At 35.0% G+C, this 19,245-nt stretch overlaps 1 protein-coding gene across 8 annotated transcripts in view; it reads right to left on the bottom strand.

Annotated features, from left to right (window-relative positions):
• Positions 1-19,245, bottom strand: part of HERC1 (HECT and RLD domain containing E3 ubiquitin protein ligase family member 1) — a 210,859-nt gene that overhangs the window by 85,257 nt on the left and 106,357 nt on the right. For all 8 annotated transcript variants that reach the window (XM_069596206.1, XM_069596212.1, XM_069596209.1 and 5 more), the window contains exons 25-30: positions 14,737-14,788; positions 7,859-8,127; positions 5,958-6,173; positions 3,147-3,267; positions 2,670-2,907; positions 2,333-2,517 (exon numbers count right to left, since the gene is read on the bottom strand). In XM_069596206.1, the coding sequence (XP_069452307.1) occupies positions 2,333-2,517; positions 2,670-2,907; positions 3,147-3,267; positions 5,958-6,173; positions 7,859-8,127; positions 14,737-14,788 (1,081 nt within the window). The remainder of the gene's footprint in view (positions 1-2,332; positions 2,518-2,669; positions 2,908-3,146; positions 3,268-5,957; positions 6,174-7,858; positions 8,128-14,736; positions 14,789-19,245) is intronic.

Genomic DNA, 19,245 nt, shown 5'->3' with positions numbered 1-19,245 from the left:
TCAGGGAGATCCTGGCATATCAAATTAAGAAATACACAGATAAGTCACTTGTGATGGAGGGGAGACCAACTCCCAGCCAAAGGACAGGTCTGACTAGTCAGTAATCTATAATACCTTCATGGATAGCTTGTTAACTGGAGGGCTTTTGTTTTGCTGATGGGTGTGCAGGTTTATGATAAAACTAACCTGTTAGGGACAATCAGAGAAAAAGCTAAGAGTTCCTTTTCTACGTTTCCTTCTCACAGTACTCTAATCTTTACTTCTTCAGTCTTTGCTAATATGCAAACTTTTTAATAGTATTAATTTGAAGAATATAAAATTATTAGCCTGCCCTAGGTACCTACATCTCAGTCTAACCTTGTTCCTATGCATTTCTTCAAAATCCAGTTCAAAAGTTACCTCTTCCATGAAGCTTTCTCTCTTGGTAGAGACCCCTGGGAAAATCTCTTTTAGGAGGCCTCCATCCAACCCCACTCTCACTCCCAGCAAGTATTTTTTTTAATAAGACACTCAATTAATTAAAGTAATTAAAGCCTAGAGACCTTAACCATAAAGCTAGTTGATACAGCTTGATGATATAGTTTGTTTCCAGTATCAGTATTATGTTTGAAATGAAGAGTACACCTTACTTTTAGTTAAGTATTATAGGGAGTATGTGGAGTTATTAATACCTGGTCTATCTATCTGAATGCCTGGCCACTGCTGACTAGAATCAATCTCACTCCCAGGCACGCCCATAAACAGAAAAGGGACAACCTGAGGGGAATGGATGTGGACTCAGTGTGTTGTTACACCTGCTAAGATTCATCACAGTTTATTTTTTTACTTGATATGGAAGGATGCTGAGAAGTAACTCTTCTGCTTCTTCCATGCTGTCCATATGTGCAGTGCTCAACAGAGAATGGAAAGAAACTATTACCTTAACAACCCTGTATCCCCAGTTGGAGCTGAGGAAAAAGGGAGGTGGCATTAAAAGCCTGTTTTTATGTTATCATGCCTTGTGAGTCTCCTCACACTCTGTATATGCAACATGCTCTTTATAAAAAAGAACTAACTTGCCACAGATTCAGCCTCTGAAACCAAAATTAGCCCTCAATGAGACTCATACATCCTTCTAGATTCTGACCTAAGAGATTTAGCTATTTCTTCTGAGCTTATTGTATTACACTATAATTATTTGTTTAAATGTCTGCCTTCCTCATTATCCTAGAAAGTCCTAGAGGGCAGAGATAATGTTTTGTCATTTTTGTATCCCCAGCATGCTCCTTTATCCACCCACCTACCTACACACTATTAATATTATTTAAATACTACCTTATTTATTTAAATAGTATTCATTATACTATTCCAGTATTAACATTCATCAAGCTCTTATGTGCCAGATACTGCTTTAAATCCTTTACAAGTATTAAATTATTTAATCCTCATAATGGTCTTGAAAGACTGGATCTATTACCTTTGTTTTATCTATCTGTCTGTCTATCTGGTCCAGAAAGGATTTAACAGCTCCCAGAGCTTATTATGGTAATAAGACATTGGTAGTTACACAAAATTTTTTCAATAAATGATCAGTTTTAGACCTTTATTCCTTAATTATATAACTGACATATGCAGTAGTTCTCCTGTTAAGGGTTTACATTCTACTGAAATACAATGTTCACTTATTTTTTGTGGGGTTTTTTTGGCTGTGCTGTGCAACCTGTGGGATCTTAGTTCCCTGACCAGGGTTTGAATCAACATTCTCAGCAGTAAAAGCCAAGTCCTAACCACTGAATCATGAGGGAATTCCCACAATGTTGATTAATAGGTTTTTAAAGCTATAAGCAGATGACCATATAACAGCAACCAAAATTTATTACAGCTAAGTATAATGAAGAATTTTTTTTAGTGACTAGAGAACAAACAGCCTAGCAAGAAGTTCAGCTCCCCTAATCTAACCCAATTCCAAAATATTAAAAACCTTGATCCTGGAGGAACACTTAAACCAAGACTGCAACTCAAGAGATGAGCTGTCAGGATTAAATGCTACAAAAACATAATCTGGGGAAATCAGTCACTGAGAACCTCTAGGTTCTGGATACAATAGAGAGCTGGAATCTACACTTTGGCTGGTATAGTTACTACGTCAGGGTTAACTGACTGTTAAGAGAGGAAGTTCAACCAGATGTACATCTACATCGTATATATTAGGAGAGAAATGAGGTTTCTAAATAAACAAATAAAAATCCTTTCATACCTCACAACAGAAAGAAATCTACATTCTAAAGATATTCACACAATGTGGACTCAAAAAATGCTTATAAATAATAACAGAAAAAAACGTTTATGATACCTCTGAAATCTCTCTTCTCAGTTTCTCCACTGGAGTCAATTTTTTTTCCTTCTTCATCCTCTTCTCCTTCTCCAAAAGAGGCCATAAGCAATACACCAGCCTGGGACAACAAATTCTTCAACTGACTACAGAGTAGATCCAACAAAGATTGAACTACCTTGGGGCTCAGTTTATCAGCATAGGTCCTATGTGAAATAATGGGAAAAAAATAAATGGAAATTATACAGAAGGATAGACATACTTAAATACATAAAGAAGATTAGGGGTAAAAGGAAATTAACTAAAATGTGAAAGACCAACCCCCACAAAGTTATATCAAGACATCTACAATGCTCACCCTGTAGTGATGGCTAGAATCTGGAGCAACCTTGTACTAGCCACTTTTAAAGCTGTGCTAAGCTGGGAGACACCTGTTTTTGGCAACAACTGAAGAGGCTGTCCTAGCATGGTGTCTGTGCCACATAACTGTGACAATACATTTAGCAGACCAGTGGAAATTGCCAAAGAAACATCTACTGGCTGATAGTGAACACTCAGGGCAAAAACTGTAACCAAAAGGAGACGCTGTTGGGCTTCTAGAAAAAAAGAGAAAAAGACAATTGAGAATCTTCTTTGAAGTTAACAAAGTATTTACTAAAATAAATCATATTCCAAAACATAAATGGTAGTATGGAACACTATTAAACTTTCAAGTATATATTCTTTACAGATAAGCTGACATACTAAAGTTATTAAACACAGAACATTAGCTACCTACTACAACCCCAGGCGAAAATGCAACTTGCATCTTACATTTGCATGCGTAGTTACTCACCAATGTGGTGCTTGTTGGCTTGCAGGGCTCTCTCCAACGTAGCAGACAATTGTTGATAAATCTTATGCACAGCCACCTGGATTTCAATCTGAATATTTCTCTTAGCTGCTCTGATCCCATCCTAAATTACACATAAAGATTTACCTTTTCTATTAACAACAATAACACTTCCTACTTTCTTTTAAAGTTAATAAATTTTACTTTACAATATTGTATTGCTTTTGTCACACATTGACTTGAATCCGCAATGAGTGTACATGTGTTCCCCATCCTGAACCCCCTCCTACCTCCCTCCCCACCCCATCCCTCTGGGTCCTCCCAGTGCACCAGCCCCGAGCATCCTGTATCATGCATAGAACCTGGACTAGCAATTCATTTCACATATGATATTTTATATGTTTCAATGCCATTCTCCCGTATCATCCCTCCCTCACCCTCTCCCACAGAGTCCAAAAGACTGTTCTATACATCTGTGTATCTTTTGCTGTCTCGCATACAGGGTTATCGTTACCATCTTTCTAAATTCCATATATATGCGTTAGTATACTGTATTGGTGTTTTTCTTTCTGGCTTACTTCACTCTGTATAATAGGCTCCAGTTTCATCCACCTCATTAGAACTGATTCAAATGTATTCTTTTTAATGGCTGAGTAATACTCCATTGTGTATATGTACCACAGCTTTCTTATCCATTCGTTTGCTGATGGACATCTAGGTCACTTCCATGTCCTTGCTATTATAAACCGTGCTGTGATGAACATTGGGGTACACACATCTCTTTCAATTCTGGTTTCCTCAGTGTATATGCCCAGCAGTGGGATTGCTGGGTCATAAGGCGGTTCTATCTCCAGTTTTTTAAGGGATCTCCACACTGTTCTCCATAGCGGCTGTACTAGTATGCATTCCTACCAACAGTGTTAGAGGGTTCCCTTTTCTCCACACCCTCTCCAGCACTTATTGCTTGTAGACTTTTGGGTAGCAGCCATTCTGACTAGCGTGAAATGGTACCTCATTGTGGTTTTGATTTGCATTTCTCTGATAATAAATGAGTGATGTTGAGCATCTTTTCATATGTTTGTTAGCCATCTGTATGTCTTTGCAGATGACATGATCCTCTACATAGAAAACACTAAAGACTCTATCAGAAAATTACTAGAGCTAATCAATGAATATAGTAAAGTTGCAGGATATAAAATTAACACACAGAAATCCCTTGCATTCCTATACACTAACAATGAGAAAACAGAAAGAGAAATTAAGGAAACAATTTCATTTACCACTGCAATGAAAAGAATAAAATACTTAGGAATATATCCACCTAAAGAAACAAAAGACCTATATATATAAAACTATAAAACACTGTGAAAAGAAATCAAAGAGAACACTAATACATGGAAAAATATACCGTGTTCATGGATCGGAAGAATCAATATAGTGAAAATGAGTATACTACCCAAAGCAATCTATAGATTCAATGCGATCCCTATCAAGTTACCAGCCGTATTTTTCCGAGAACTTGAACAAATAATTTCACAATTTGTATGGAAATCCAAAAAGCCTCGAATAGCCAAAGCAATCTTAAGAAAGAAGAATGGAACTGGAGGAATTAACCTGCCTGATTTCAGGCTCTACTACAAAGCTACAGTCATCAAGACAGTATGGTACTGGCACAAAGACAGACATATAGATCAATGGAACAAAATAGAAAGCCCAGAGATAAATCCATGCACCTATGGACACCTTATCTTTGACAAAGGATGCAAGAATATACAATGGAGAAAAGACAATCTCTTTAACAAGTGGTGCTGGGAAAACTGGTCAACCACTTGTAAAAGAATGGAACTAGAACGCTTTCTAACACCATACACAAAATAAACTCAAAATGGATTAAAGATCTAAATGTAAGATAAGAAACTATTAAACTCCTAGAGGAAAACATGGGCAAAACACTCTCCAACATAAATCACAGCAGGATCCTCTATGACCCACCTCCCAGAATATTGGAAATAAAAACAAAAATAAACCAATGGGACCTAATTACAATTAAAGCTTCTGCACAACAAAGGAAACTATAAGCAAGGTGAAAAGACAGCCTTCAGAATGGGAGAAAATAATAGCAAATGAAGCAACAGACAAATAATTAATCTCAAAAATATACAAGCAACTCCTGCAGCTCAATTCCAGAAAAATAAAAGACCCAATCAAAAAGTGGGCCAAAGAACTAAATAAACACTTCCTACTTTTGAAAGCAATAGCATTTTATCCCTAGTCTATACTAGAGCCCTATGGTGGTTTTTAATCATTTCGTATATTTCAGTGTATAAAGGTTAAAACTTATTTTTCAATGCTTGAAAATTCTTGATTCTATATAATCTTTCTCTTTCCCACATAGCATTTCTCCTCTCTAAACATGGAAGACATGAAGAGAACACTTAAAAAAAACAGTTCAAACAACCAGAGAAACTAAGTAAAATTGATCAAGTCTAAAATGTAAATTTTTGAAACCCATCCTCCCAAATACCAACCCTGTCCCAACTTAAATCTACCTCTATGCAATTTGGCTAAGGGATAATAAAACTGAGCCAGCAAAGAATGTAAAAGTACAACAGTACCATAGCTTACCTATTGGTTTATCTAATTGCAGCTACACTACTCTTCATTACTCAAGAAATGAAACCAATGATATCATTAAGTCATTTAGGTCTTTGTATTTTTAAACCTCAATTCTAAGCACCAAAAAGTTTAGCATTATTAAACTGGTGTAAAAATACAGGTAAGGTGTCATTCTCACAGGACAGCTCTGTCACCTACCTGATAGTGATGCAATCGGCCACTCTCTCCTTTGGCTCCTGCATGTCCAACAGTGCCTAAACCAAAACACCCTGCTAGAAACTGTAGCCTCACAGATGTGAGCAGAGTGGATGACTGGAAACCTGAGCTCAATCTGCTTCCTGTCAGAGAGATGCTACCTTTTTCTTCCATTCCAGACAATAGAACAAGTATCTGATGAAGTGCCTCTAAACGGAGCTTGCAAAAAGGTAAAATAAACATATTTTAGAATTCTTCACTGAACTGAGACACAAATAACTCTCTACGTCATAGACAATATATTTCTTAGTGTACAGAAAATTTTGATATTTCTTAGGAATCTGTTCTATTGACAGAAATAATTATTTTGCTATCATGACTTTAAAAACTAAAATATCTCTAAGGTCTCTGCGGCATACTTGAGTATAAAAGAAGTTACACAGTACAGTGGAAAAAGTAGTAAATCTGGATGTAGGAGACCTAATTTAAAGGCCAGAGTATTCCAATTACTATGCAGTCTTGGGAAACTCACTTAATTTCCTGAGTCTCAGTTTCTTCATGTATAAAATGAGGCTATTAGTACTTTAGTCTACTCACAGAACTACTGTGATGCTCATGAGGAGATACATGTGAAGGTTTCAAAAGTGTCAGGGAGTAAGGATATTGCTTTCTTTTCTTATAATACTGTTATATAGAATGGATACTGTTTAGTTCAAGAATTAGAAGAAGTATTCCCAAAAGGTCTCAATGTGGTTCTCTTGAACTTTGGGCTCTATCTTCCCTAGGAGGACAAATATTCACCATAGCAGTCAACTGGCCTATTCCTTTTTTTTTTTAAATAAACTTTTTATTTAGAAATAATTTTGTTATCTATAGAAGAGTTCCTATATACTTACCCCCAGTTTCTCCTACTGTTAATATCTTACCTAATTATGGTACACTTATCAAAAACAAATTAACATTGGTACAACACCATTAACCAAACCACAGAATTTATTTGGATTTCACCAGTTTCCCCATAATGCCCCTTTTATGTTCCAGGATCCAATCCAGGATATTACACTGCATTTAGTTGTCTCCTTTAGTCTGTGACAGTTTCTGTCTTTGTTTTCCATGACCCTGATGCTTACAAAGGGCTGTTCCTATATTTTATAGTATGTCCCTCAATCTGTGTTTGCCTGATGTTTTCTCATATTTGGACTACAGATATGGATTTGGGGGAAGAATATTACAAAGTCTCCCTCTCATCATATTATTATCACTGTGCATGATATTAGCATAACCTATTAATTATGGTGATATTAATCTTGATCACTTGGTTAAGGTGATGTCTGCCAGGTTTCTGCAAAGTAAAATTACTCCCCCCCACCCATTTTCATACTCTGTTAGCTCTAAGTCACTAAGTCCAGCTTACTCTTAAGAGGAGTAAAATTAAGCTCAACCTCCTGGCAGGGAGAGTATCAAAGAATTTGAGGACATGTTAAAATCACAATCATTAATAAATATTTTGAGGGAGATACTTAGGAGGCTTTGTTCACTAACTTTAGCATTCATCATTATTACCATGATATTCTAATCTAGCCCTTTTTAAACAGACAAATGTATAAAAAATGGAGACTCTAAGAGCAGATCTGTATAGTCACCCACCAATCTTATTATAGTTTCTAGGAGACAAGGAAACACTTAGTGATTAGAGTATCTTGTTCTAAAAGATAGCAATTAAAAATACACTATTGTTCACTGCAAAGAAAATATTAAGTTGCTCCAGTTAAGATGGCAACATCAAAAAGCTCAGATGAAGGAAAAAGGGAGGCAAGGAGTAGAAGAAAAGGAAAAATTTTTCCTATTAATTGTACATTCAGTGGTTCATAGTCCCTCACAAGGAGTAAACATCAAAAACTTACTTCTGCCCTTAACTGTTGCTGCTCCATTGCAATGATGGAGGCCTGGGGACTTGTAGACATACTTTCCTCTGGCTCTTTAAAACCTGGGGCATTCCCCACATCTCCACTCACAAAGCTTACAACATTTTCAATCAAAGTGTGAACTCCCAAAGACTTGGTAAGATCAAAATCAGACTCAAAGGAATAAGAGGAACTGTACAACCAGTCTCTGTTATGTTTCAGGCGAGTCCACGAGTCACTCAGGGATTCCAACTGACTGTGTATAGGACCTATATACAAACAGAACAAACATGCGTCAGTGAGGACCAAGTAGAACAAACATTCTGAAACTAGATGAGGGCTGAGTGCTGCTGTCATACCAACTGGTGAGGAATGGATACTCATGTTTGAATACATGCATGCATTAAGTGAATCTGAGCAAAATGCTTTGCTAAAAAACAATAGACAAACAAAAACTAGAGCAATGTAAGAAAAGAAAGGGAAAGCCCTGTTTAATGTACCAGTGTCTCTGTAAGCGCTTTAGCAACACGCTGCCACAAGAAAAAGAAAGGCAGAAGCTGTTCTCAAAATGCTTAGCTTAAAAGGCTCTGCAGTATTAAACCAGACCATCATTTATGAACACAACAGAACTAGGCACTTAGGAAACTGCTGGTAAGATCAACTAGCAATAGAACTTCATCTGATTTAACATTATCATTGCAAAGAGTGAATTAAGATTGCGCAAAGTGTCTACATATCCGCAATGAAATATTACCAAAAAAATGAATATAGAAGGGCAAGTAAACTTACACAAAAAGGAGACATAAACATCACCTTTGGGTTTCATTAATGTAAGAAACATGTTCACTGTGTTATATGCATATGTATTGCAGGCTGTGAAACTCCTTTATATAGAAGAAGCAAAGTTTCACAGATAAGAATATATAAGATTTACTATAAAATTATATCTACATAAAATTACCAAATGGTATAAAAATAGTGGCTAACACCGTTAGTTTTGCCAAAGGGCATTCTATAGCTTAAAATCTTTACATTAGACAGCAAAAATGTCAGTATGTGATCACAACATTGTCCAAATCATGTGCCAGCAGGGGCTTTAAATAAATATAACAATGTCTAAATTCTTACAAGCTTTGTCTTTTTTGGTTTAACTGATCTCAGGTACATGAGTTAGATTAATCATACTCTGGCTCATGATATACTCTCATCATTGGTCCATGCATGGCTTGCTTTTGTGTTTATATTTATAATAAATGTGAACACAAGAAACAGAAAAATTGGCAGAATTCTATCTGTTCCTCCCCACAACCCATCTCTCTCCTGTGTCCTGCCATCTAACGCTTTCATTATTGCTGTTAAATACTATTTTATATGTATTCCCAAGGCAAATAATGTTTAGTGTTAGTCGCCTGTGACCTTATAAAAAAGCACCATTTTATGTAATTTTTTTGTATATTATGTTTTCAGTATAATATTGCTAATACTCGTTCACATTATTCCATGTAGCCACAGTTCATTTCTTTGAGTGCTGTGGAATATCTTTCTGTGTGAACCCACCAAATTTTTCTATTAGGAATGAATTAGGAATGAGGTACCTAATAAAACATGTATTACAAAAATTACATTTGTTACATACTAGATGGAAAAGATTTGGGAAGAGGACTACTAATGCCCGCAGAGAAAATGAACTAACACAATATTGACTGTATAACTTATTTCTGATTTATTACAATGATGTCAGGAAAACCTTAGGACTTCAAAATAAGACACAGGAATTCACAACAGGCAGTTAATATTATAAAGCAGCTATGAAATAATTTATATGAATTCTACTAAAATAATTTAGAATGACAAAGAATATATGGTTTATCTGCCTTCCATATTTTAGCAAGAATTATAAGATTAAAAAATGTTAGATTTTCAGTTCTATTGAAATAGAAATAACCAATCTGAAAATTTCCCCTAACTGTATAGCTGATTATTTTCACAAGTATAACAGAAAAGAGTAAAAATCCAAAGAAAAATGTCATGGATCCATAATGTATTTAATTAAAAATGATATTTAAAAAATAAAGCAGGGGAATGTGGAATGTGGAAGAAAAGAATCATTTTTTATTTTTGTAAGCATTCCAAAATCAGAATCTGGATTCAACCTTAACTTACAAATAATATTTTTTGGTTCTTAGCATTGAGCCTATTGGTTCAATAAAAAAATTTCAGAATAAAAAGTTCTTCTACCTTATAATACTTCTAATGGTTTTTCAAAATGAAAATAACATTTGCAAAGAGTTAATGTTAGAACCACATAAGTAAAAGCGACCTTAAAGATTATCTAGTCCAGTTTCATCACTTGAGGAAACACAGGCTCAAAGAAAATGATCTTCTAAATTAATAAAACTAATTCCTTAAGTTTATGGGAGGTGATCTTACAAATACTTGTTGTTAATCAACTCACAAAACATTGATCCATGGGAATTCCACTGCCTGCCTACACAAAGGTTCAATTGCGAAGAATCTACAGGAAGTGAATTATCTTAATATACTCCAAAATATCCTATGGAATAGGTAGCCAATCCCCAAATTAAGTCCTCTCTGCAATTTAAAGCAGGGATCAGCAAGCTTTATCTATAAAGAGTCAGTTAGTAAATATTTTAGATTTTGTGGATTATTCACGGTTCATCCAACTACTCAACTCTTCTGTTGTAATGTGAAAGGAGCCATAGATAATACATGAGTGTGGTTGTGTTCCAACAAAACTTTAAAACAAAGATAGCAATCCACATTTAGCCCATTATTCATAGTTTTCTGACCCGTAATTTAAAACATGCAACTTGTTAAGTGTATAGACCAAACAAAACTTTGTATGAAAAAAAGAAAGAACAAGAAAGAGGCTACCTGAACGCATTAGGATAAATAAATAAATTTTTATAACCAAAATGTTTAGGCTGATATCAAAAATACTTTGAAACATAAAATCTCATAGTATGGAAATGAGAGATGAAAAACTATAATTGTTAAAAAAAAATTATAATAACCTAATAACTAATTTGTCCTGTACTGTTTTGTCTGAATAAAGGAAATACTGTGTCTGAAAAGCATATCAAAAGCCTCTATAGAGTAACTGTGACTGACCCAATTCTTACTTAATATTAATTCAGAGTCTCCTACTATAAAAAGAAAATATGAAATCCAACAAGAAATTTGAGATTGTTTACTTGTCCTTGTAACTTTGGTTCTTATGTGGAATTTTCAAAATGAACATGGCAGAGCTGCAATACATACTTTATAAACCATAAAATATGTAGGCAAGCTAAAAGGGGAAAAAAATTAAACATGCCATCATGTACTTGCTTGAAGCTCTTCTTTTTTCTGGGGCTCAACTGGCCAAAAAGGAGTAAATACACTACCACAACAAGAATCAGAAGACAAAAGGAGAAATTTCATACAGGAGACAACATTCACATTTGTTCTTCTTTATACAATCTAATTTGAAATGCATAGATAAAATAGCATTTCACCCATACAAGTCATACCATGAAACACACATGTTGATAAATGTTTTTTATATTATTTAGCAATAAAACACTAACACTATATTTAAAGACCTGGGGCAGGGTGGTGAAATCAAACCATGATGCTCCTTAAATTTTTGCTTTGGTATCTCCATCATTTTTCACTGATTATATCAGCTTCAGCTTAAATACAAAAACTTATGTATCTGCAAAAAGGTATTGTCATTCAGTAAAGAAGGTGCTCAGTTCTACACAACTACAGCAAATCTGTAGTTGTATTTATCAAAGTAACCAAATACTAACAAGTTTAACAGGTTTTGACAAGAATTTTGACAAGCTATTATGAGAATTAAATGGGTTAATATGCTTGAAGTGATTAGCACAATACCTGGCATATAGCAAACAGTTTTTATGTGTCTAATGAATACAAATTTGATATTACTTCTGAGGTGCTAAGCAGAAATATGGATCACCTGTCTCTTTTTAAAGTAATTTATGATTTTTTTTTAAATTTAGAATTTAGCTCTGATGAGCAAGTTGGCTGAGCTCAATTTATTTGCTCAGTTTACTCCTTCCTACCATATTCACTTTCTTGGACCAAGAGCTTGTACCAACTGTGAAACATTAACTGGAATGAGGGGAAAAGAAGCATTCATGGCTCAACAGCATGAATTCCAGTATCCCCAATGTCAAACACTGAAATTATAGGCACTAGGCCCTCTCAAGGAGTAGTCTTTGGAGACATATTATGGGCAGCTGAAATGTGTATACAACCATTAATTGTCATTAATCTATCCATTTAGTTTCAATAACAGATACAATTAAATACTGCTATCTCTAATTTCTCTTACTAAACTTTTAATAACTCAGGACTACTAGACTAATAAATGAAAAAGGAAAGTGAGAGGAAAAAAGTTTACATTTTCTCCTCAAAATACTGGAAAAGGATAAATAAGCACATAGAAGAATTCTCACTTGGCTGGACATCTGCTTGTCCTTCATAGCTCAAGTCAGAATCAGAACACCTGAACTGCTCCAAAAATTTCTCAGACTTGGTAGGTTCATCTGCCCAATTGAAGATAGGCATGTTATAGCTTATGACATCTGGTCCACTTTGACAATAAATAAGGAAAAAACAGAGTGGTTTATTTTACCATCATTTAAGAACAAAACAAAACCCAACTGTGGTCAGAGGCTAGTCTCTAAATATACATGATTTTAAAAAATTCTTTTCAAAATAGAATGTTCCGAGTGTATTTTCAATGTTAATTTCTTTTAAAAAAAGAAAATTCATTATAATTAAATAAATGAAACTATTAAGTATACATTTTCATGGTTTAATCCACAAACACTATGATTCATGAGATTGAAAACTATTTTTGCTGCTCTTCCTAGAACAGTAACTCTTCCATTTTCTAGACACCTACTCCTAGGAACAAAGCTATCAGCAAAATTTTTGCCTAAGAACATTAAGATGTAATGATTACTAGAATAAATTGGTACCACATTAAGTGATATCATCATAATTAACATAATAACAAGTTTGCCTCCCTATTATAACCTCCTAAATGGGTAATTTAAACAAAAATTTCCCATGAGGTCCTATTTATTGGCCTGATTCCAATAAAGTAAAGTTTCAAGAAGTTGACAGGTCTTGGTACTACCTTGAACTTTTGGAAAAGTTGGTTCACCCATAAACTGAACTTGGATAATTAATTCATTTGTATCTACTTAGCTCTAAAACCACATGAAATCTACTTACAGGGCAACTGATTAAAATTATGAACAGGGAGCAAATCTAGGATAGTTAAAGTGTCATATTAATTTCTAAGTAATTTACACTTGAATTCTAGGTTATTCTTAATTCAAAGCTAAAAATATCACTTTTTGTTTTATTCCAAAGACTACTCTGCTACATGCTGACATATTATCATAAACTGAATTTCAAAATCCATATTTTCATAAGCATAATAAAGACCTGAGAGAAAAGTAATTTTAGCCAATGGAATAACACTTATGAGTATATCAGTATAGTAGGAGCTCTTAATATGACAGGTTGGATCCCTTATGCTACTCAATGAGTTTGAAGCCGTCTTTTCATTAATATAACATAAAAATCAAAGCAACAACTTTCACCTGAGATAACCAAAATTAGGAAGGCAAAAATGTTCCAAAAATTTAATTCCTAACTCAAGTGGTTAAAGAACATGATACTTCTGGCTAATTATGGCACATGAATTGCCAATTTTCAAAGAATTAGAAAACAATAAAATACACATTGCATATGACATTAAACAACACTAATTTCTTTGATATCACATATACTCTGTATTTTTGGAACCCAGCAGCTTTGATATGTTATACTACTAAAAGACTTTTCAATAAAGAAAGTACCAGATCTAGTCCTCATAACTCCTAATAGTTCAAAAACATCATTCTAAGTATAAATACCAACATTTCTTCTAAGTTACAAACACAAAAATGAAAAAACTGTGTGTGCATTTCTCAGTTTTCCCTTCTCACTTTTTTCCCCTGTAGGTAAACCTAACATCCTGCCAAGGAAGCTATCAAGAGACGGGGTCAATTCTGAAATATAAAAAATTTAATATCATAAGGAAAAAAGTTTTCCCACCAGCTCTTAGTAAATTACCATTAACAGCAACTTCTAACACTTCACATTTTCACAACCACAGAATAAATGGGTTTAATTACAAATGCAAATTAATAAAGAATAATACTTGGTGAGTTTTTAGTTACTTGGATTTATATTATCTAAAACTGTTCTTTCCATCTATTGGTACATATAAGCAAGAGTTAACTATATTATTCATTAAGATACAGCTTTTAACAAATAAATTTAACTCTTGATAACACTCTAAAATTGCTCCTCGTGGGAAAATTTCATTTTTAGAAATCACCTGTTTATTTCTTACATGTTTTATCTTGAGAGGTAAACAGGAAAAAAAATTAGAAACTCTCAGTTTAAAAGTGTATATATGTGTATGAAAGGTGAGTGAGGTAAAGAGCTCTTCCTGTAACACCATCTGAACTACAGCAACTATACCAGTGAGCTAAAGTATAGAAAATTATGTCCATAATTCCTCCACAATGTAAAGTACTGCTTCCAGAATCCACAAAATTTTTAAAAAGTCAAAACACGACAAACGAGAAACAGAATCGATTTTTAACTCCTACACATTCCCAGACTTTTAAGAGTATTATTTTCAAGAAAACGATCTCCCTCTTAACTTTTCTGACAAAATGTTTCTAATTTTTTTACAATGCTTCAATGACATTCAGATCTAAATACATCAGATATAAAAAGAGCTACTTAATTTAATCATATATTTAATACTTAATCCTTACCTCTCTTTCTATGAGATGATGCCAAATCCAAATCAACATTTCGTCTTCCACTCTGTTAAGTTAAAAATAAATAATAAAATTTAATTGTGAAAATAATTTCAAGATTAAGACTTAAGAGAGTACTAAACTTAAAAATAATCTATATAATTATAGCAATGTGCTACTTATTCACCAGTCAAGTCAGGCTAAGAAAAAAAGTCTCTAAAAACCCAGTGAAAACAGCTCAAGAAAGCTCAGGCACATGACTCTGAGAAACTAATACACAAAGTCAATGTCCACATTAATTAACAGTATAAAGTAGCAGAACTTTTTCTTTGTCATCACCATTTCCTCTTTGAAATCGTTATCTTTTATTTTCCAAACACAGTATGATCTCTTATTAATACCCTTAAGATGCCTAAAGCCCCTGTAGCAAAGTCTCATTTTCCAAAATTACTACTTGTTCTACCTTCACTTTCTATTGGTTCTAAAACTATTAGCCTTGGTTAGGTGTACAGAAGAAGGTGCTGCTGCTGCTAAGTCGCTTCAGTCGTGTCCAACTCTGTGCGACCTCACAGACGGCAGGTACAGAAGAGGAGAATCTTATAAATCCATACTAACAGAAGACTAAGACAGTCCTAAGCCTTCTAGTTGTATTTTAAAACTTGTTAAAATAAAGAAATCTCAAATTGGTGAAACTTTAGTCAGCTTAATAAAACAGTGCAGGCTTTTAGGAAGAACGGAAGTATATTTCTGTGTGCGTGTGGTGAGGAGGCCCTAGTGACAACTATCTACTCTCTCTTATGTAAAGACAATCATATACTGGTTGTCTGTATAAACCCATAACTTAGATTTATGCACAGATATGACATTAGGATCTCAGCAATTTCAACTGTACTCTATCACATAATAAAAAAGTTGGTGGCAAAGAAGAAAGCCTGCAGAAGTGACAAAACAGATCTATTTAGGAAACGTTATTTGGAAAATCTTTTCCTGGTAACCCACATTTTGGATAAACACATTTTGTTTTACATACAGACACACACCAGAAATAAGCATGCTACCAGGCCATTTAGTGCTGGAAAAAACAACACAGAGTTGTCATGATACCTGAAGATATTACCACATCATGCAATGTAACATTTTCATCAAACAGTACCTTCGCTATTAGGGATTATTGAAGAAATTTATCTCAGGACTAAGAACCAGAAATACCTCAGTTTTTCTCAAAAATAAAAACTTTTTATTTTTTGTTTTTATCTTTCAGTCATTGTGAATCATGCAAGTCATATTATTCTTATTCAGTGGCCCATATCTAGGAGAACATTACAGGATACATGAGGAGGTATGCAAATCTTACTCAGTACTTTATTTTCCTCTCTCAGCTTCTTCTAGTCCTAATTCATTCTCTTATACTTTTATAAATAGTATTTACTTTTGTATGCTAAATCAATTTTTTTTGTGAAAGAAGGGGGTAGGGAAATGAGGGAGGTAGATTAGGAGAGTATAGTAAGAAATGATGGTAAATATAACATCTATCAATCAAACAGCTAAACTTAGGTTTAACTGTGTAACTGTTGACTTAGATTTCTCTGTTTACTAAAACAAGAGAAACAGATAATATATCACATAAAACTCTTTATAAAAGAAGATTAAAACACAAGTTTAGCACTAAGCTGGTTAACTTCAGTTATTTAAAGAAAGCATTTCATTCAGTAACAATTCAGGATAAATAAGTACTACTAGATATTAAAGATATGAATGATAATCCTAAATGAACTCAGACAGAAGGGTAACATATTTCAGCTGGAAAATCTCACACTGCCCCCATGGCTTGGTCCTCTTTGTCTATGTGAGGCTCAAAACTGAAGGCTCAGCCTAGGTCTCCTCATCAACAAGAGAATTTGCTCTCTCTAGTTCTTGACTTTTCCACTTTTTATGACACCATCTCTCTAAATATTCCATAATAAAAGATGATCAAGAGTCTATCTTTTTTAAAGGTATGTTTATTAATTTTTTTAAACTATAAAAACAAGACTTGGCAGTTAGACCTAAGTTCAACCCACCTCCATTTATTCGTCTTCCTATTATGTTTTGAAAACATAACTTTCAGCATTTTCAGTTTAAATTGTATTCCTAAACTTGCTTTTCACAACAACCCAGGAGGCAAGCCTAACAGGCAGAGATATTCCCCATTTCAAAGATAAAAATGCTGGAGCTCAGAAAGCTAAAAGTATCAGGCCCCAGATCAAAATAAACAGTTTCATGATTAAATCAGATTTCATTGTTTATTTCCAAAAAGCATGCCACTTTAACTCTCATTTTTTACCTTTTCATATCAGTTGAAATGAATTATCAATTATTTACAATGTGCAAAGCACAATGTTGGAGATATGAGGGGCACTAAAAAAGGAACTCTAGAACTCTGAAGAGGTCTATTGGAAAGAAATACTAATAATATATAAGTAAATCCAACAACTAGAGAAAGTCCACAAGCAGCAACAGAGTTCCAGTGCAGCTAAAAATTTAAAAATAAATAAAATTTTTTTAAAATTAAGTAAGTCCAACATGAGACAAATCATTAGTGGTTTATTAGAGGTACTAACAAACTGCCAGGGAAACAACAAAGTCACTGTTGAGTAATCTTAGGTAAACTTTTGGAAGAGGTGACATTTTAACCATTCCTTAAGAGAGAGGCAAGACTTCATCAACAAAGGAAAAGGACATTTATGGCAAACAATCACTGAGCAGAGGCTCAAAAGATATGTTTGGGGTCTGGCAGGTGGACTACTACGCTATGGCAAAATTGCAGATTATGAAAGGAAATGGGCTTCAAAAGCAGGCAGGTAACATTTTCCAGAATCTCTGATTTCTGGGCAGTCACTGAGTTTTTTGTTTTTTTTGGTCTTTTTAATAAGAAGGTAGCATGAATAAGAAAGTAGCATGACCAGCAGGTGTTCTGCTGTTGAAGTGTGTTCTTGTTTTGGGTGTTTTTAAGAGCTCCAGCTCTGGCAGCAGTATCGAAGGAGAGGGACTGGAAAAGGCAGGGAGATCAGTTTGAAAACTACCCATTCAGGCAAAGGTAACAAGGGCCTAAATTAAAGAGCTGAAAGAACAAACAGGCACAGAAATTTTACCAAAATAGATCAAACATTCATTTTTTTTAAAAATATTTAATGACTATCTACTGTGTGCCAGGCACTACAGGTACTGGGGATATAGCCATGAAAAAAACAGCAAACATTTCTGTCCTCAGGGAACTTATATTCTAGTGTAGGCTAAGAGAAACTGATAAATACAGCAACTAAATAATGCCAGGTACTGGGCGGGGGTTGGCAGTGGGAGTGGGGGCGGGGGATGGGTATCAGCTTCCCTGATAGCTCAGTTGGTAAAGAATCCATCTGCAATGCAGGAGACCCTGGGTCAATTCCTGGGTTGGGAAGAGCCACTGGAGAAGGGATAGGCTCCCCATTCCAGTATTCCTGAGCTTCCTTTGTGGCTCAGCTGGTAAAGAATCTGCCTGTAATGCAGAAAATGCAGGAGACCTGGCTATCAGCTTCCCTGATGGCTAGCTCAGTTGGTAAAGGATCCACCTGCAATGCCGGAGACCCTGGGTCAATCCCTGGTATGGGAAGATCCCCTGGAGAAGGGAAAGGCTACCCACTCCAGTATTCTGGCCTGGAGAATTCCATAGACTGTATAGTCCATGGGGTCGCAAAGAGTTGGACACAACTGAGTGACTTTCACTTTCACTGTGGGGGTGGAGTGGGAGGGACAGAGCAAGGCAAAGTGGACAATGAGTGAACATCTGGAAAGGAGGGCAAACTGGAGTTTCAAATAGAGTGGTCACGGTAGGCATCACCAAAAGAGTAACATCGGAACAAAGGCTTGAAATGAGGGGATCTGCCTGCAGACAACAGTATTACAATTAGAAAAAACAGCCATGTAAAGGTCCTATGGGGAAGCTGCGTGGTATGTTCATGGAAAAGCCAAGAGGTCAGTGTGGCAAGAAGGAGGGTCATCAAGGAGGAGAGGAGCAGCAGAGGAGACCAGAAAGGAGTGAGGCCAGGATATGTAGAATGGTATAGATCCCTATTAAGTCACTGGAAGTTCTGAAAATTGTCACAGTTAGGAGAATAAATAAAGAGACTGATCAACTTGGAAAATCAAAGGGACAGAAAGGAATTCTCAGCAGATGGTAAGAATGGGAATGTGAATCAGGACACAGAGATACTAATGGGACTGAAGAAGAAAAGGAGGAAGAACAAACAAAAACATACAATGAAACTTGCTTGAAGACACTGTTCAACCTTCCTAGAGGAGGAATCTTTCACACTTAGAAGTTTCTTTTAAACAATAGCTTCATATTTATGTAGCATTCCATACTTCTCAAAAACACTTTCACATCTATTTTCTCTGTTCACACACGAGAGGAATTTCATAGCTAAAAATGGACTGTATCAATCAATCCAAAAACTACAGGCTAGAAACTATAAAACTCTTGAAGGAAAACACAGGCAGAACACTCTT

This window comes from Ovis canadensis, chromosome 7 (genome assembly GCF_042477335.2).
Source record: "Ovis canadensis isolate MfBH-ARS-UI-01 breed Bighorn chromosome 7, ARS-UI_OviCan_v2, whole genome shotgun sequence".
Classification (NCBI taxonomy): domain Eukaryota; kingdom Metazoa; phylum Chordata; class Mammalia; order Artiodactyla; family Bovidae; genus Ovis; species Ovis canadensis.
The sequence above is the reverse complement of the archived record's forward strand: the minus strand, read 5'-3'. Positions and strand labels throughout refer to the sequence as shown.